The sequence below is a fragment of the Saimiri boliviensis genome, chromosome 17 (assembly GCF_048565385.1).
Source record: "Saimiri boliviensis isolate mSaiBol1 chromosome 17, mSaiBol1.pri, whole genome shotgun sequence".
In the NCBI taxonomy this organism is placed as follows: domain Eukaryota; kingdom Metazoa; phylum Chordata; class Mammalia; order Primates; family Cebidae; genus Saimiri; species Saimiri boliviensis.
Window position 1 is genome coordinate 32,109,664 of NC_133465.1, and position 15,605 is coordinate 32,125,268.

General features: G+C 49.9%; 1 protein-coding gene across 13 annotated transcripts in view; it reads left to right on the top strand.

The window, feature by feature from the left end:
* Window positions 1–15,605, top strand: part of MINK1 (misshapen like kinase 1) — a 65,533-nt gene that overhangs the window by 38,805 nt on the left and 11,123 nt on the right. For 11 of the 13 annotated variants that reach the window (XM_010342001.3, XM_010342002.3, XM_010342007.3 and 8 more), the window contains exons 2-10: window positions 7,343–7,408; window positions 9,608–9,664; window positions 9,753–9,878; window positions 13,259–13,369; window positions 13,809–13,899; window positions 14,343–14,473; window positions 14,770–14,824; window positions 14,951–15,029; window positions 15,271–15,446. In XM_010342001.3, coding sequence (XP_010340303.1) covers window positions 7,343–7,408; window positions 9,608–9,664; window positions 9,753–9,878; window positions 13,259–13,369; window positions 13,809–13,899; window positions 14,343–14,473; window positions 14,770–14,824; window positions 14,951–15,029; window positions 15,271–15,446 — 892 coding nt within the window. The remainder of the gene's footprint in view (window positions 1–7,342; window positions 7,409–9,607; window positions 9,665–9,752; window positions 9,879–13,258; window positions 13,370–13,808; window positions 13,900–14,342; window positions 14,474–14,769; window positions 14,825–14,950; window positions 15,030–15,270; window positions 15,447–15,605) is intronic. The other 2 variants (XM_010342003.3, XM_010342011.3) reach the window with 1 other exon arrangement.

Sequence of the window (15,605 nt, forward strand, 5' to 3'; positions counted from 1 at the left end):
CTCAAACTTACTGAACTTACTGGTTTTAATAGATTTATAGGCCAGGTGCAGTGGCTCATGGCTAATCACAGCACTCTGGGAGGCCCAGGCAGGTGGGTAACCTGAGGTCAGGAGTTCGAGACCAGCCTGGCCAACATGGTGAAACCCCATCTCTACTAAAAATACAAGAATTCTCTGGGCATGGTGGTGGGCGCCTGTAATCCCAGCTACTCAGGAGGCTGAGGCAGGAGAATCGCTTGAACCAGGGAGGCGGAGGTTGCAGGGAGCCAAGATCACACCATTGTACTCCATTCTGGGTGACAGAGCAAGACTCTGTTTCAAAAAATAAAAATAAAAAAAGATTTGTAGTGGATTTTCTATATACAAGATAATGTCATCTGCACATAGAGATAGAAGGTCTTCCTTTTCAATCCATGTATCTTTTATATCATTTTCTTGTCTAATTGCCCGGTTACATCAGGTTTTCCTTTTTTTTTTTCTCCCCCTCATGCTTTGGATGTCACATGTAAGAATAATGTTGAATAGAAGTGGCAAGAGTAGATACCCTTGTCTTGTTCTTAGATTATTTTAAAGAATATATCGATTCTTCAGAAACATACACTCATGGTAGGGATGAAATCAATAAATAAAATCAAGGCTGAAATTCATGGGTGGGATAGCTTGTGGCAAGCTACAGTGGTTAGGGAAGAAACAGTTTTCATACTATGGAATAAAAATATACATCATAGGCTCACACCTGTAATACTAACACTTTGGGAGGCCAAGGTGGGAGGATCACCTGAGGTCAGAAGTTTGAGACCAGCCTGCCCAACATAGAAACCCTGTCTCTACTAAAAATACAAAATTAGCCAGGCACGGTGAGTGGCCAGTCATCTCAGCTACTTGGGAGACTGAGGCAGGAGAATCGCTTGAACCTGGGAAGCGGAGGTTGTGGTGAGCCAAGACCATGCCGTCTCACTCCAACCTGGCCAATAAGAGCAAAACTCCGTCTCAAAAAAAAAAAAAAATCATATATACACATACACATTCCTGAAAAATCAACTGGCCAGGCGTGGTGTCTCAGGCCTGTAATCCTAGCACTTTGGGAGGCCGAGGTGGGTGGATCACCTGAGGTCAGGAGTTCAAGACCAGCCTGGCCATCATGGTGAAACCCCATCTTTATTAAAAAATAAAAAATAAAAAAAACTCATCCAGACACAGTGGCTCACGCCTGTAATCCCAGCACTTTGCAGGGCTGAGGCAAGTGGATCACAAGGTCAGGAGATCAAGACCATCCTGACTAACACAGTGAAACCCCATCTCTAAAAAAGTTAGCTGGGTGTGGTGGCACGTGCCTGTAGTCCCAGCTACTTGGGAGGCTGAGGCAGGAAAATCAGAGGGTGGTGAGGTTGCAGTGAGCCAAGATCATACCACTGCACTCCAGCCTGGGTGACAGAGAAAAGAGAAAAAAAAATCAATTCCTCAAACATCCACCCTTCTTGGGTTCTTCCCTTCTATAATCATGAACGATCTTCCCTATTTTGAAAACCCTGTTGTCTGACTCTGCTGCTGGCTCTAGCCATCATCTGATTTTCCCCCTTTCTTTCAAGGTTAGACTTCTCCAGAAAGGGTGCTGCCCCATAGCCCTGACTTCCTCAGCACACCCCTGTCTCCTCCAGCCCTCGCTGTCTGCCCTCTGCTCACACAACCCCAGTTCTCAGTGGTTTCCTAGGTGCTGAGGTCAGTGGGATTTTTTTCAGTGCCCTTGGGCTGCTCCGCACCATTCAAAGCCATCACTCCCCTGTCCTTGCAGCCCCCATGACCATCTATCTCCTCTTCTGGTGTCTGTCCTGCTGCTCTCATATGTTGCCCATGGCCATCCACACTCTTCCTGGATATCTTGCCTGTTATCTCCAACTGTCACACTCGCAAATGTCTGTACATTTTGTTTACGAATCCTTGTTTCTTTTTTTCTTTTTCCTTTTTTTTTTGAGACAGAGTCTTGCTCTGTAACCCAGGCTGGAGTGCAATGGCGTGATCTTGGCTCACTGCAATCTCTGAGCTTCCCAGGTTCAAGCGATTTTGCTGCCTCAGCCTCCCACGTAGCTGAGATTACAGGCATGCGCCACCACGCCTGGCTAGTTTTTTGTATTTTTAGTAGAGACGGGGTTTCACCGTATTGGTCAGGCTGTTCTTGAACTCCTGACCTCGTGATCCACCCACCTCGGCCTCCCAAAGTGCTGGGATTATAGGTGTGAGCCACCACGCCTGGCATATATCCTTGTTTCTAACTGCTCAATAGAATGTACTTCTATGTATATATCCTTTGATATCTAAAATTTAACATTCCAACCCAAACTGCTGTCCCACAGCACAGCATGGTCTTCTCTACCCTTTTGTACTTTTGTGTCTTTTTTTTTTTTTTTTTTTTTTGAGACGGAGTTTTGCTCTTGTTGCCCAGGCTGGAGTGCAATGGCATGATCTCGGCTCACCGCAACCTCCGCCTCCTGGGTTCAGGCAATTCTCCTGCCTCAGCCTCCTGAGTAGCTGGGATTACAGGCACACACCACCATGCCCAGCTAATTTTTAGTATTTTTAGTAGAGACGGGGTTTCACCATGTTGACCAGGATGGTCTCGATCTCTTGACCTCGTGATCCACCCACCTCGGCCTCCCAAAGTGCTGGGATTACAGGCTTGAGCCACCGCGCCCGGCCTTTTTTTTTTTTTTTTTTTTGAGAAGGAGTCTCACTCTTTCACCCAGGCTGGAGTGCAGTGATCTCGGCTCACTGCAACCTTGCCTCCTGAATTCAAGCAATTCTGCCTCAGCTTCCCGAGTAGCTGGGATTACAGGTGCCCACCACCATGCCCAGCTGGTTTTTGTATTTATGTAGAGATGGGGTTTCACAGTGTTGGCCAGGCTGGTCGCAACCGCCTGACCTCAGGTGATCCACCCTCCTAAGCCTCCCAAAGTGCTGAGATTACAGGCATAAGCCATCACGCCCAACTATAAAGTGGACTTTTTACACAGTTCAACCTCGTCTTAGCTTGTGGGAGGGAAACAAGGTCTCAAACAGTGAAATACTTGCACAGAGACACACAAGAAATGCCAGAGTTCTCACTAGAAAGCCCCTCTCCTGTGCTCTTTCTGCCACACCAGGAGGCATCTCAGGGGCTTTTGTGCTTTCAGCTGCTGTTATGATATATAATCACAGATGCCATATTTTCATATTCGAGTGCATGGCCAATCTATAAAATGATAAAGTTTTATATTTCTCATCTATTGGTGAGCTCCCCTTTGTGTCTAATTCGGGAGTTGTTACATTGTTTGTGCTCAATAAATATGTGATGGATGAATGAAATGAGATAAGATTGTTGTTTTACAGGTTTTCCCTGCTTAGGGATTAGCCCGGTGCAGGGCAAATGGAGGCACTCATTCAGAAGACATGTAGCAGTTGGATAATAACAGGGCATCGATAAATATTAGGCTGAGCTGTTGGGACTCTCTTCTCTAAGCAGTGGGGAGCCCTGCTCCCAGTTCTGGGCAGAAGAGTAAAATCAAGAAAGTGCCATTGTAGCAGAGTTAAATCAGTGGTAGCAAAAAGAAGATGTGGGGAGGCAAGAGTTCCAGGAGGGAGGAAATAAGGGATTGGTGTGAGGTGGTGGCTTCAGGAACTGAGAGGAAGAGACAAGCCAGGCACATTTTGAAGGGAGAAAGGACAGGGTGGCTGTGATATAGTAAAGGGAGGAGGAGGAGGATTAGGCAGAGGCTGGATTGTGGTGGGAAAGCCGTGCTGCTATTGAAACATCTGGGTGGAAAGGGGGTGTGAGACCACAACCAGGGTGCCACATGCACCCCAGCTTGATTCTCTGAATTACTCTTTCAAGTAGGAGTTTTCAGGAAACTGACTTGAAACCCATTATATGCCAGTATCTAAACCCAATATGTCTGACCTCAAATATTCTTCATCCCTCAGTGCCTCCTAAACATAGGGGAAGATGACAGATTGGGAGTCAAGGTTACAAAATTAAAATGTACTTGTAGTGATTTGAGTTGATGGTGGCAGATCAATATGGCTCTAACAGACTCACAGTATTTTCCCTCTTCAATTAGGAGTGTTCAGAAAATCATGACCATAAGTCCTTACTCCTGTCTCCATTTCAGAAAGAACTAGTTTGATTCAAGAAAGGACTTCGCAGCAGTGAGTTCAGAGGCCCCAGAATGGATGAGTGCGCCTCTTGGGCAGCTCTGTAGGGAACTCTACTGTCTTTGAGCCTCTAATCTAGAACAGAAGATGGATGAGATGACTTTTTTCAGGTTCCTTTTGCAGCTCTCAGGGTCAGACCTCTCGTTAGCCCCCTGCACTGCAGTGACAATGCCTCTTTCCTGTGGATCCTACTGTTTTACACCTATTAAATATTTTTTTTAGCTGTGCATGGTGGGTCATGCCTATAATATTAATGTGTTAGGAGGCTGCAGTGGGAGGATTGCTTGAGTCCAGGAGTTCAAGGCTGCAGTGAGCTATGATTATGCCACTGCACTCCCGCCTGGACAACAGCATGAGATCTAATTCTAAAAAAAAAAAAAAAAAAAAATGAGGCTGAGTGCAGTGGCTCACACAGCACTTTGGGAGGCCAAAGTGGGTGGATCACATGAGGTCAGGAGTTCAAGACCAGCTTGACTAACATGGTGAAACCCTATCTCTACTAAAAATTAGCTGAGTATGGTGGCACATGTCTGTAATCCCAGCTACTTGGGAGGCTGAGGCAGGAGAATCGCTTGAACCCAGGAGGCGGAGGTTGCAGTGAGCCAAGATTGTGCCATTGCACTCCAGTTTGAGCAATAAGAGCAAAACTGTTTCAAAAATAAATAAACTTATTAAATTTTTTTTTTAGATGGAGTCTTGGTCTTCGCCCAGGCTGTAGTGCAGTGGCGCGATCTCAGCTCACTGCAACCTCTGCCTCCCGGATTCAAGCAATTCTCCTGGCTCAGCCTCCTGAGTACCTGGAACTACAACTGCCTGCCACCACGCATGGCTAATTTTTTGTATTTTTAGTAGAGATGGGGTTTTGCCTTGTTAGCCAGAATGGTCTGAATCTGCTGACCTCATGATCCTCCTGTCTTGGCCTTCCAAAGTGCTGGGATTATAGGCATGAGCCGCCTCTCCCAGCCGATTTTTTTTTTTTTTTTTTTTTTTTTTGTGACTTTAGCTGAAGCCAAATAATTGAATGTAGACCAACAGAGTTCTTGGTCTGGTCAGCCCAGTCCCCTTCAGAGCACAGAGAAGGAATCTCCCTTCAACTTTGTCAAGACTTCCTCCCAAGCAGGTTGGGGGTGTTTTCTCAGGCTGTTGTGTGCCAGGCCTCAGTGAGGTACTAGACATTATATGGTGAGCAAGGAGGGCTCCATCCCTTTCTCCAGTGAATTAGACAAGTAAATGTACAATCACAATGCCTTGTGATAAATGCTCTGATAGGGCACATACAGGGAGCCAGGGGGACCTCTTCTTTCCAGCCCTCTTTGGGAAAGTGAAGGAAGACTGTACAATGAGGACATTCCTGAAAAGCCTTGGGCTCTTATCTCTCTGGTCTTCAACATGCCCAAGTCATCTTCCATATGCTTATTACTTCAGTGGATGAAGAGCTTTTACTGGCTTGGTTGTGGGATTTTTTTTTTCTCCCGGAAACCCTATATTAGTTTTCAAAATCAAAGAGAAAGTTTTAGATCATATGCTTTTAGTATTATCAGCGCAGAGGTCCATGTATTGTCTGGAGAGTTTATTCCTAAGTACCATCCTCACTTTCTGCCTCTGCTCGATCCCGGCTGCGATGGGGAGGGACCTGCCCTGTGAAACACCGGAACTGTCAGTTCAGAGGTGGGTGCAGTGGCTCACACCTGTAATCCCAAGACTTTAGGAGGCCAAGGCATGAGGACTGCTTGAACTCAGAAGTTTGAGAACAGCCTGGGCAACATAGTGAGACCCTGTCTCTACTTTTTTTTTTTTTTTTTTTTTTTGAGACGGAGTTTCGCCCTTGTTACCCAGGCTGGAGTGCAATGGCGCGATCTCGGCTCACCGCAACCTCTGCCTCCTGTGCTCAGGCAATTCTCCTGCCTCAGCCTCCTGAGTAGCTGGGATTACAGGCACGTGCCACCATGCCCCGCTAATTTTTTGCACTTTTAGTAGAGATGGGGTTTCACCATGTTGACCAGGATGGTCTCGATCTCTCGACCTCGTGATCCACCCGCCTCGGCCTCCCAAAGTGCTGGGATTACAGTCTTGAGCCACCGCGCCCGGCCTGTCTCTACTTAAAAAAAAAAAAAAATAGCCAGGAGTGGTGGTATATGCCTATGGTCCCAGCTATTTAGGAGGCTGAGGTAGGAGGATTGCTTGAGCCCAGGAGACTGAGGTTGCAGTCAGCTATGATTGCACCACTTTATCCAGCTTGGGTGACAGAGTGAGACTGGGTCTCAAAAAAACCATCATTCTGCAGGAGCTGCACGAGCGTGGGCAGTACTGAACTATATCTCTCTTCAGTTTCCAGCAGGACCTCCCAACTTCTCTCTCTCAAAAAAAAAGTTCTGCTAGGAGGGTGTGGGTGGCCTCCCGACACAGCTGTGTTGCTGAGGCCAGGCCTGCCTGCCCTTGGCCCAGTAGGAGGATGAGCCTCTTTAGAGGCTTTGTTCGAGCCTTTCAGACCCTCTCCTCCTGGCACTGCTTGGCTCAGAAAAGAAGGAACTGAAAGTTCTCCCTTCTCAGAGGCCTTTCTCACCATCACCTGCTCGCTCCCTCCTTCCAGGTCCCTTCTGCCCCTAATCAAACCCTGGCCTGGAAGCCCTCAGTCTCCTGGGGACTGGGAAGAGGGAAGGACAGAAGGATGGTGGCTCTCAAATTCCTGCTTCCTGCTAGCTTTCCTCATCCCCGCTTTTAAGAAATAAGATAATAATGGTCATTAACTTTTACTGAGCACACACTGGTGCCAGAAGCATTTTAAGCATCTTATGGGCATTCCCTCACTTGAAATGTGAGTACCAACCCGAGAGGTTGGTACTCTCATTTTGCAGGTGAGGATACAGACAGTTTCTCAGTGAATTTGAAATTGGGAACATGTCTTTGAAAAGCCATCTGGGCTCTGACTTCCACGTTCTCTTACTTCTTCCAACTTTTCCCATAGAACATTCACTCTGAACCAATCCAGGAAAAGGGCAGCCAGCCACCAGGGTTCCCACTGCATGACCTTCCTGATACGCTAGTGTTCACTCTCATATCGTGATTGGATACCACTTTTCTCCCCTCTAGCTCTGTAATCCTTTTCTGAAGTCCTGACACGGTATTCTTCTATCTCCCTCCTGTCCCCTGCTCCTAGGACCCTGCTGGGATCTTTGAGCTTGTGGAGGTGGTCGGCAATGGAACCTACGGACAGGTGTACAAGGTAAGATGCATGGTGTAGAAGTGTGACCTCCACATCTGCACATCGGCAGGGCACTCTTGGGAGTAGTGGAGGAAGTAGATTCCAGGTCTGGAGGTCTGAGGGGGGCTATGGGAGATGCCAGAGGCTGGGGCCCTGGAAAAGTAAAGGAAAGAATACCTAGGAGGCCACACTGTTGCTGCCTCTCTCTGCCTGAGTGAAGAACCAGTCCCAGACATGGCAAGAACAGGACAGCAGCCAGGCAGGGCAGCCTGCAGCAGGAAGAGCAGGCAGAGGGGCATGCAGCCTTGGGATTCAGAGAGACAGCCAAGGCCAGAGGTGTGGGTTTGGCCCCTCCCCAGACCACAAAGAAGCCAGGACTTAGAGGTAGTGGGACCTAATGGGTGGCCTTCTGCAGAGGGGAAGTGGCCTCTGTGCTCCTGCAGCTGGCCTACTGTAGAGCTGGAGCCAGAGCTCAGGCTGTCTGCTTTTGAGCTGCCTCTGTCCCCCACAGAAGTGGCCTGTTCTTAGCCACCGATGGTAACTTTTGGGTTGACCAGCCCAGCCCTCTTGTGTGGCCTGACCACTGCTCACACTTGGATGGGGGAAGTGGCTGCAGCAGGGAGTAAGAATGTTCACGGTGAATGCTGCCTCTGACTGGAGGCCCCCTGGGACTCATGGCTTGCTTTTTCATCTCCAGACAGAGTGATTGATATTGTCACAAGTCTCTCTGCATCTCTAGCCCTGTGTTTCTTGTGTTATGAGACCACCTGCCTTTCTCTTAGGCTCTTTCTTTTGCAAGATTTGGGGAAACAGGCACCCCACCCCCCAATCTCTTGCCTTGTTGTTGCCATGGTAATAGTGGTGCTGTGTGTTCCTGCCTCTCTGGGCTTAGGGTCTTGAATGGCTGAGGATAAAAATAACCCATAGTCTGGCAAAGCCAGTTCGTCCCCCTAAGAAGCCACATTTCCTCACCCTGCTCTTCCCCAGGAAGACTTTGGGCTTTCCTCTCCAAGCCTTAGATGTTCCTGCTAGGAATTTCAGAAGGATGGCTGGGGAAGCGGGCGATGGCTGGGACACGCTCAAGAAAAGGAAGTTTTGGCCGGATGCAGTGGCTCAGCACTTTGGGAGGCTGAGGCGGGTGGATCACGAGGTCAGGCGTTTGAGACCAACCAGCCTGGCCAACATAGTGAAACCCTGTCTCTAGTCAAAATACAAAAATTAGCCGGGTGTGGTGGCACACACTTGCACTCCCACCTACTTAGGAGGCTGAGGTAGTGAGCCACTCCCACTTGAACATGGGAGGCAGATGCTGCAGAGCCAAGACCACACCAGCCTGGGTGACAGAGTGAAACATTGGCTCAAGAAAAAAGGAAGTTTCTTTTTTTTTTTTTTTGGAGCCAAAGTCTGGAATAGGCTCAAAAAAAGGACTGGTGACCGGAGCAATTAGCACATGTCAACTGGCCTCTCTGTTTCTCTGAGTTCCCTAAAATCTCAACTCCTCAGCTCTGTCTGTTCTTTCCTTATGGACAAGAATAAAAGGCTTTGTGGGTGAAATTGATTCCGGGAGAGGCCTCTGTCCAGAGTTGGTGAATCAGGAAACGCCCCAGCATTTTGTCTTGCTTAAGAGAAGAGGGTGAGGCCAACCCTTCCCTCCCTAGCCTCCTTCTCCTACTCCGTCCATCCTCCATTAGGATGTAGAAGTATCTTTCACTCCTTGCTCTAACTTTCAAACTGTAGAAAATCCAAGCCAGAGAGGCTAGAACAGAACATAAGTGTTTCTCACTCATCTGTCTTGAGTTTTTTATGGGAGGAGACCCTTCGCCTTTAATGAGCCTATAACTTGGAAGTCCATTCTAGGTAGTTTTTCTGTTAGCCATGATGGCTCAGGAGCTCTCTCCTCTGTCCACTCCTATGACCAGCCGATATACAGTATGTGTAGCCACAGTGAGGGCTACTTTGCTTCTTTTTCTTTTCTTTTTTTCTTTTTGAGACAATCTTCCTCTATTCTCCATGTTGGCCAGGCTGGTCTCAAACTCCTGGTCTCAAGTGATCTGCCTGCTTCAGCCTCCCAAAGTGTTGGGATTATAGGCACGAGCCACCACACCCAGCTGAGGGGCACTTTGTAATTTGGAAAACAGTCAAATGATGTGGCTGTGTCTCCCAGAGTCAAGCCCTCTTCGTTGTTCTTTGAGCATAGACTCAGATCCCTCTGTTCTGCAGGGTCGGCATGTCAAGACTGGGCAGCTGGCTGCCATCAAGGTCATGGATGTCACGGAGGTAGGGAGTGGGGCTGGGCAGTGGGAGGGTCAGACCAAGAAGGGAGTGTCGGGGGAGGTCTCAAGGCTCAGCTCCTCCATTTGCCTAGGACGAGGAGGAAGAGATCAAACAGGAGATCAACATGCTGAAAAAATACTCTCACCACCGCAACATTGCCACCTACTATGGAGCCTTCATCAAGAAGAGCCCCCCAGGAAACGACGACCAGCTCTGGGTGAGAAGTGCCCCCCTGCCTGCCCTCCCCACACTCCCTATCTCCAGGCTGTTCACTTGGACTCAGTAGACTCAGTATCAGTGCCCTGCATCTCTCCTTGCCAGCTCCCCTCCTTCCAGTCTACCCAGCCTCCCTGTCCCTGGACCCAGAGAGGCCTCACGCCTCATGGATAACCCTGCACTCCAGCCCCCATGAATTGCAGCATCTCATCCTTTGAATGTTTTGGTGGCATGGATCCTGGCATTTGCCCCAACCCTTGCCCTAACTGGTATCTCACACTGTGTGATAGGCTCTTAATAAATAAACATAATCCTGGCAAAGGCTAGAGAGACCATGGGGAGGCTATCAGTTTTCTTGCCTTTGAGCACAGTTCCTGGGAAAGCAACAGAACCAAAATATTTGTGAGAAATGACAGGGCCCAGACCCCTCCCAGCACCCCAGATGCTACAGTGTGCCCAGCCCTTCTGGCTGACCATTTAAACCATAGCCTGCTGTGTTGCTTGGGGCCTTCCCCAAATTCCTCCTGCCTGGCCCAGAACACTGCTGAGAGTCACTCCCCTCCCTAGCCTGGGCACTGGTGCTGACAGATTCCCCTAGCCTCACCTTTTGTGGTACTGAGCCCAGCCCCTGCGGGTGGAGCTCAGTAGAGAGTGTGGCAATGGCTGCTGGGAGTTTGGCACTAACGCCAGGTCTCCCCTCTCAGCAGTCATTCAGACAACAAGCACTTAGTAAGCACTTCTGTATATTCTGTATAAATGAGCATGAGCCATGATCCTGGCCTCCAAGGCCCTTCGGCTTTTTGGGAACACACACATACTCATGAACCCAAAGAAAGGGAGAAAGGTAACAGGTAGGTCTACCTGTCAGGTGTGGATGGTGGAGATTGTGGCAGACCAGAGGCATTAGTAGCCGAGCGCCCCCTTCTGCACCTGCTGGGCACAGGTCCTCTCCTCTCACTGTGCTCTGCTTTCCAAGGGGTAGGTACATGCAAATTACTTTTATTGCATATGCAAATATACATGTCCATCTAACCTTTTCCATGCATTAGATGTAGCTTTTAGTGAAAACTTGGACAAGCATGCTGATTCCCAGGAAGACTGGTTTGGCGCCATCTTCCCATATGGCTCTGCCTCTAGGTTTCAGCTGCTGTCCCTGGGAGGTACAGACCCAGATCTCTCATCTCCTGGCCTTGTTACTCTCTGTGCTGAAGGTTTCTCTCAGGGTCTTCCCAAGTTCCCTCTTGCAGCTGTCTAGGTAGATCCAACACACTCTTTTTGTCTCTAGCAGACCTGGACAATCACTGATTCATTGCCTCTTTTTTGCTTCTAAGTCAGGAACTGGCAAATTTTTTCTGTGAGGGGCCAGATAGTAAATATTTTAGGCTTTGTGGGTCCTATTTGCTGTCACAGCTGCTCAGTTGTGTTGTGCCATGAAAGTAGTAATAGACAGTATGTAACCGAATGAGCTTGGCGCTATCCTCAAACACCTTTACTGAGGTCACTCAAATAGAATATGATTCCCTTTTTTGTTTTTTGTTTTTGTTTTTTGTTTTTTGTTTTTGAGACGGAGTTTCGCTCTTGTTACCCAGGCTGGAGTACAATGGCGCGATCTCGGCTCACCGCAACCTCCGCCTCCTGGGTTCAAGCAATTCTTTTTTTTTTTTTTTTTGAGACGGAGTGTCGCTCTTGTCACCCAGGCTGGAGTGCAATGGCGCGATCTCGGCTCACTGCAACCTCCGCCTCCTGGGTTCAGGCAATTCTCCTGCCTCAGCCTCCTGAGTAGCTGGGATTACAGGCACGCACCACCATGCCCAGCTAACTTTTTGTATTTTTAGTAGAGACGGGGTTTCACCTTGTTGACCAGGATGGTCTCGATCTCTTGACCTCGTGATCCACCCGCCTTGGCCTCCCAAAGTGCTGGGATTACAGGCTTGAGCCACCGCGCCCGGCTCAAGCAATTCTTCTGTTTCAGCCTCCCGAGCTGGGACTACAGGCATGTGCCACCATGCCCAGCTAATTTTTGTATTTTTAGTAGAGACGGGGTTTCACCATGTTGACCAGGATGGTCTCGATATCTTGACCTCGTGATCCGCCCACCTCGGCCTTCCAAAGTGCTGGGATTACAGGTGTGAGCCATCGCGCCCGGCCCCCTTTTTTGTTTTTTATGCAGCAATTTAAAAATTTAGTAGCCGGGCGCGGTGGCTCAAGCCTGTAATCCCAGCACTTTGGGAGGCTGAGGCGGGCGGATCATGAGGTGGAGAGATCGAGACCATCCTGGTCAACATGGTGAAACCCCGTCTCTACTAAAAATACAAAACATTAGCTGGGCATGGTGGTGCGTGCCTGTAATCCCAGCTACTCAGGAGGCTGAGGCAGGAGAATTGCTTGAACCCAGGAGGCGGAGGTTGCGGTGAGCCGAGATCGCGCCATTGCACTCCAGCCTGGGTAACAAGAGCGAAACTCCGTCTCAAAAAATAAATAAATAAATAAAAAATTTAAAACCCACGCCGGATGTGGTGGCTCAAGCCTATAATCCTAGCACTTTGGCAGGCCAAGGTGGGTGGATCCCCTGAGGTCAGGAGTTAGAGTCCAGCCTGGCCAACATGACAAAACCCCATCTCTACCAAAAATACAAAAATTAGCCAGGTGCAATGTCAGGCACCTGTCATCCCAGCTACTAGGGAGGCTGAGGCAGGAGAATTGCTTGAACCCAGGAGGCGGAGGTTGCAGTGAGCTGAGATTGTGCGATTGTACTGCAGCCTGGGCAACAGAGTAAGACCCTGTCTCAAAAAAATAAATAAATAAAATAAAAACCAATCTTGACTTCCTGATCATATAAAAGCAGGCCTTGGGCTGGCCATAGTTTGCTCACCTCTGATCCAAAGCAGTAGTTCATTTTTTTTTTTTTTTTTTTTTTTTTTCTGAGATGGAGTTTCACTCTTGTTGCCCAGGCTGGAGTGCAATGGCACGATCTCATTTCACTGCAACCGCCACCTCCCAGGTTTAATCCTCTGCTTCAGCCTCCCAAGTAGCTGGGATTACAGGCACCCACGACCACGCCTGGCTAATTTTTATATTTTTAGTAGAGATGGAGTTTCTCCATGTTGGCCAGGCTGGTCTTGAACTCCTGACCACAGGTGATTTGCCTGCCTCAGCCTTCCAAAGTGCTGCGATTACAGGCATGAGCCACCACAACCAGCTTTTTTCTCTTGACATCAGGAAGTCCTGTGGCCTTTGTGAGGTTTCTGTGGCCCTTGCTCTCTGGCTCATCCCAGTTCTAGCTCCAAGGCCTCTAGTCGTCCTCCAGGAATCTAGCAGCGGTGGGGGGATGGGGCTTGTCTGACTGATACTTTTCCTTTCGGTACCTTCCTGGGATCCTAGCTGGTGATGGAGTTCTGTGGTGCTGGTTCAGTGACTGACCTGGTAAAGAACACGAAAGGAAATGCCCTGAAGGAGGACTGCATCGCCTACATCTGCAGGGAAATTCTCAGGGTGAGCTCAAGGCCCCCCTTTCCTTCTCCTTCTCTACTATCCTGGCTGGAGCTTCTCCATGAGCAAAGATCCTCCCTGCATTGGGAGGGGACATAACTGCCCTCTTTAGGGAGCAGCAGGCCTGATGGGGGTTGGATGTGGAGGTAGGGCCCCAACCTTGGGAAGTGTCAGGCTGTTGGAGGAGACAGTCTACTCTGTTCCAAGCTCTGCCAGTTCTCCACTTGTAAACCTGCAACTTCAGGGAATTCACCTGGAGCCACCACTCTGAGGAAGCTCTCCAGAACAGCTCAGCCTGCTTGGGCTCCTGGTGGAGAGGGTCTGCTCCTTCAGCCCAGCCCTGTCTAGACTGATTGCTCCCTGTCCCCTCAGCTCACTCCCCTCTTACTCTTTCCCACCCCATCCAACACCATGGCTAATTTTCCCTGCTCTCCTGTCCCAGGGTCTGGCCCATCTCCATGCCCACAAGGTGATACATCGAGACATCAAGGGGCAGAATGTGCTGCTGACAGAGAATGCTGAGGTCAAGCTAGGTGCGCCGGCTCCTGCTGAGGCTGATGGGGGCCCTTTCACCTCCAGAACAGAGAATGAGGGGCCCCTTTTCCGCTCTGGTGGCTCAGGCCCAACTCCCTTCTTCCCCATCTTCTCCTGGAAAGCCCTGCCTCCTGCTGAAAATCCCACAGGAAGCTCTTTACCTATCACCTATTATGGGCCAGGTGCTTTGCAGGTTGCTCTGGGGAAATGACCCTTCCTGCCTGGTACGCTGTCCCATGATCCTTTTACCTGGGTTTTTCTCTAAGATGCAGGAAGATGGAATCAGGCTCTTAAGGATGTTGGTGGGATAGAGGAGGGTGCTGGGATGTCTGGATAGGGCCAGGACCTCAGCTGCCTAAGGCAAGTCATGTGCGTGTATGCAGGGACCTGAGGCAGGGGAGCAGAGGTGACTCCCCATGCTGACCCTTCCGTGTCTTCACAGTGGATTTTGGGGTGAGTGCTCAGCTGGACCGTACTGTGGGCAGACGGAACACTTTCATTGGGACTCCCTATTGGATGGCCCCAGAGGTCATCGCCTGTGATGAGAACCCCGATGCCACCTACGATTACAGGGTATGCAGTGGAAAGTTGGGAGCATGGGGGCTGCCAAGGGCAGGAAGCAATGTGGAGACCATGGGGCCTGCACAGGCTGGGGAAAAAGGAAGTTCTGACGATGTTAGCAGTGAGGGGCTGGGGAGCATCTTATGACAAGGCAAGTGTGGGTGAGGAGATGGGATGGGTGGGAGGGTACTGCTGCAGGAAGGGGTGTGGCCCAGGAAGGGTCCTGCAGAGGCTGGCATGGTGGGTGAAGAGAGGTTGCGGGCAGAGTTGCCGGGAATATTCACTTGTTCCTTCTCTCTCGTCTACAGAGTGACATTTGGTCTCTAGGAATCACAGCCATCGAGATGGCAGAGGGAGCCCCCCGTAAGTGCTGAGTCTGCTAGGAGTAGGAGGGGAGGAAAAGGAAGGGCCCAGAGAATGGCGGTAGGGAGGAGGTGGATCATGGGACCCTGCTGAGGAAGGGACTGAGGGCGTCTCTTCTGTGTCCAGCTCTGTGTGACATGCACCCCATGCGAGCCCTCTTCCTCATTCCTCGGAACCCACCACCCAGGCTCAAGTCCAAGAAGTGGTAGGTGTGAGTGTGGTCTCTGGGAAGGAAGGTCCCTGGACAAGGCCATCCCCACCTTCGTGCCCTCTGTGCTCAGCCTTGGATTTCACCAGAGAAGAGATTTTGGGGGGCAGAGGGCGGTGACTGGTGTTGGAAGACAGGAGGCATATCATGGTGGCTTGTGGATGAGTGATCCGCCTCTTCCTCCTGCACCCATCCCTTCTGAGGGGACCCTCCCAGTGTGAGCCACCACTGTTTCCAGGTCTAAGAAGTTCATTGACTTCATTGACACATGTCTCATCAAGACTTACCTGAGCCGTCCCCCAACGGAGCAGCTACTGAAGTTTCCCTTCATCCGGGACCAGCCCACGGAGCGGCAGGTCCGCATCCAGCTTAAGGACCACATTGACCGATCCCGGAAGAAGCGGGGTGAGAAAGGTCAGTGGGCAGGCTGGAGGTGGCAGGTCCTCGGGGACACTACAGCATGGCTCCTCTCTACCAGCCCTTCTCCCTCCTGGCTTCCCTTCCTGCTCCCCTCCTTGGCCCCAGCTCTCCCTATCCAAGGAGATATTTCTCAAACTTTCAACCCCAGAGGGA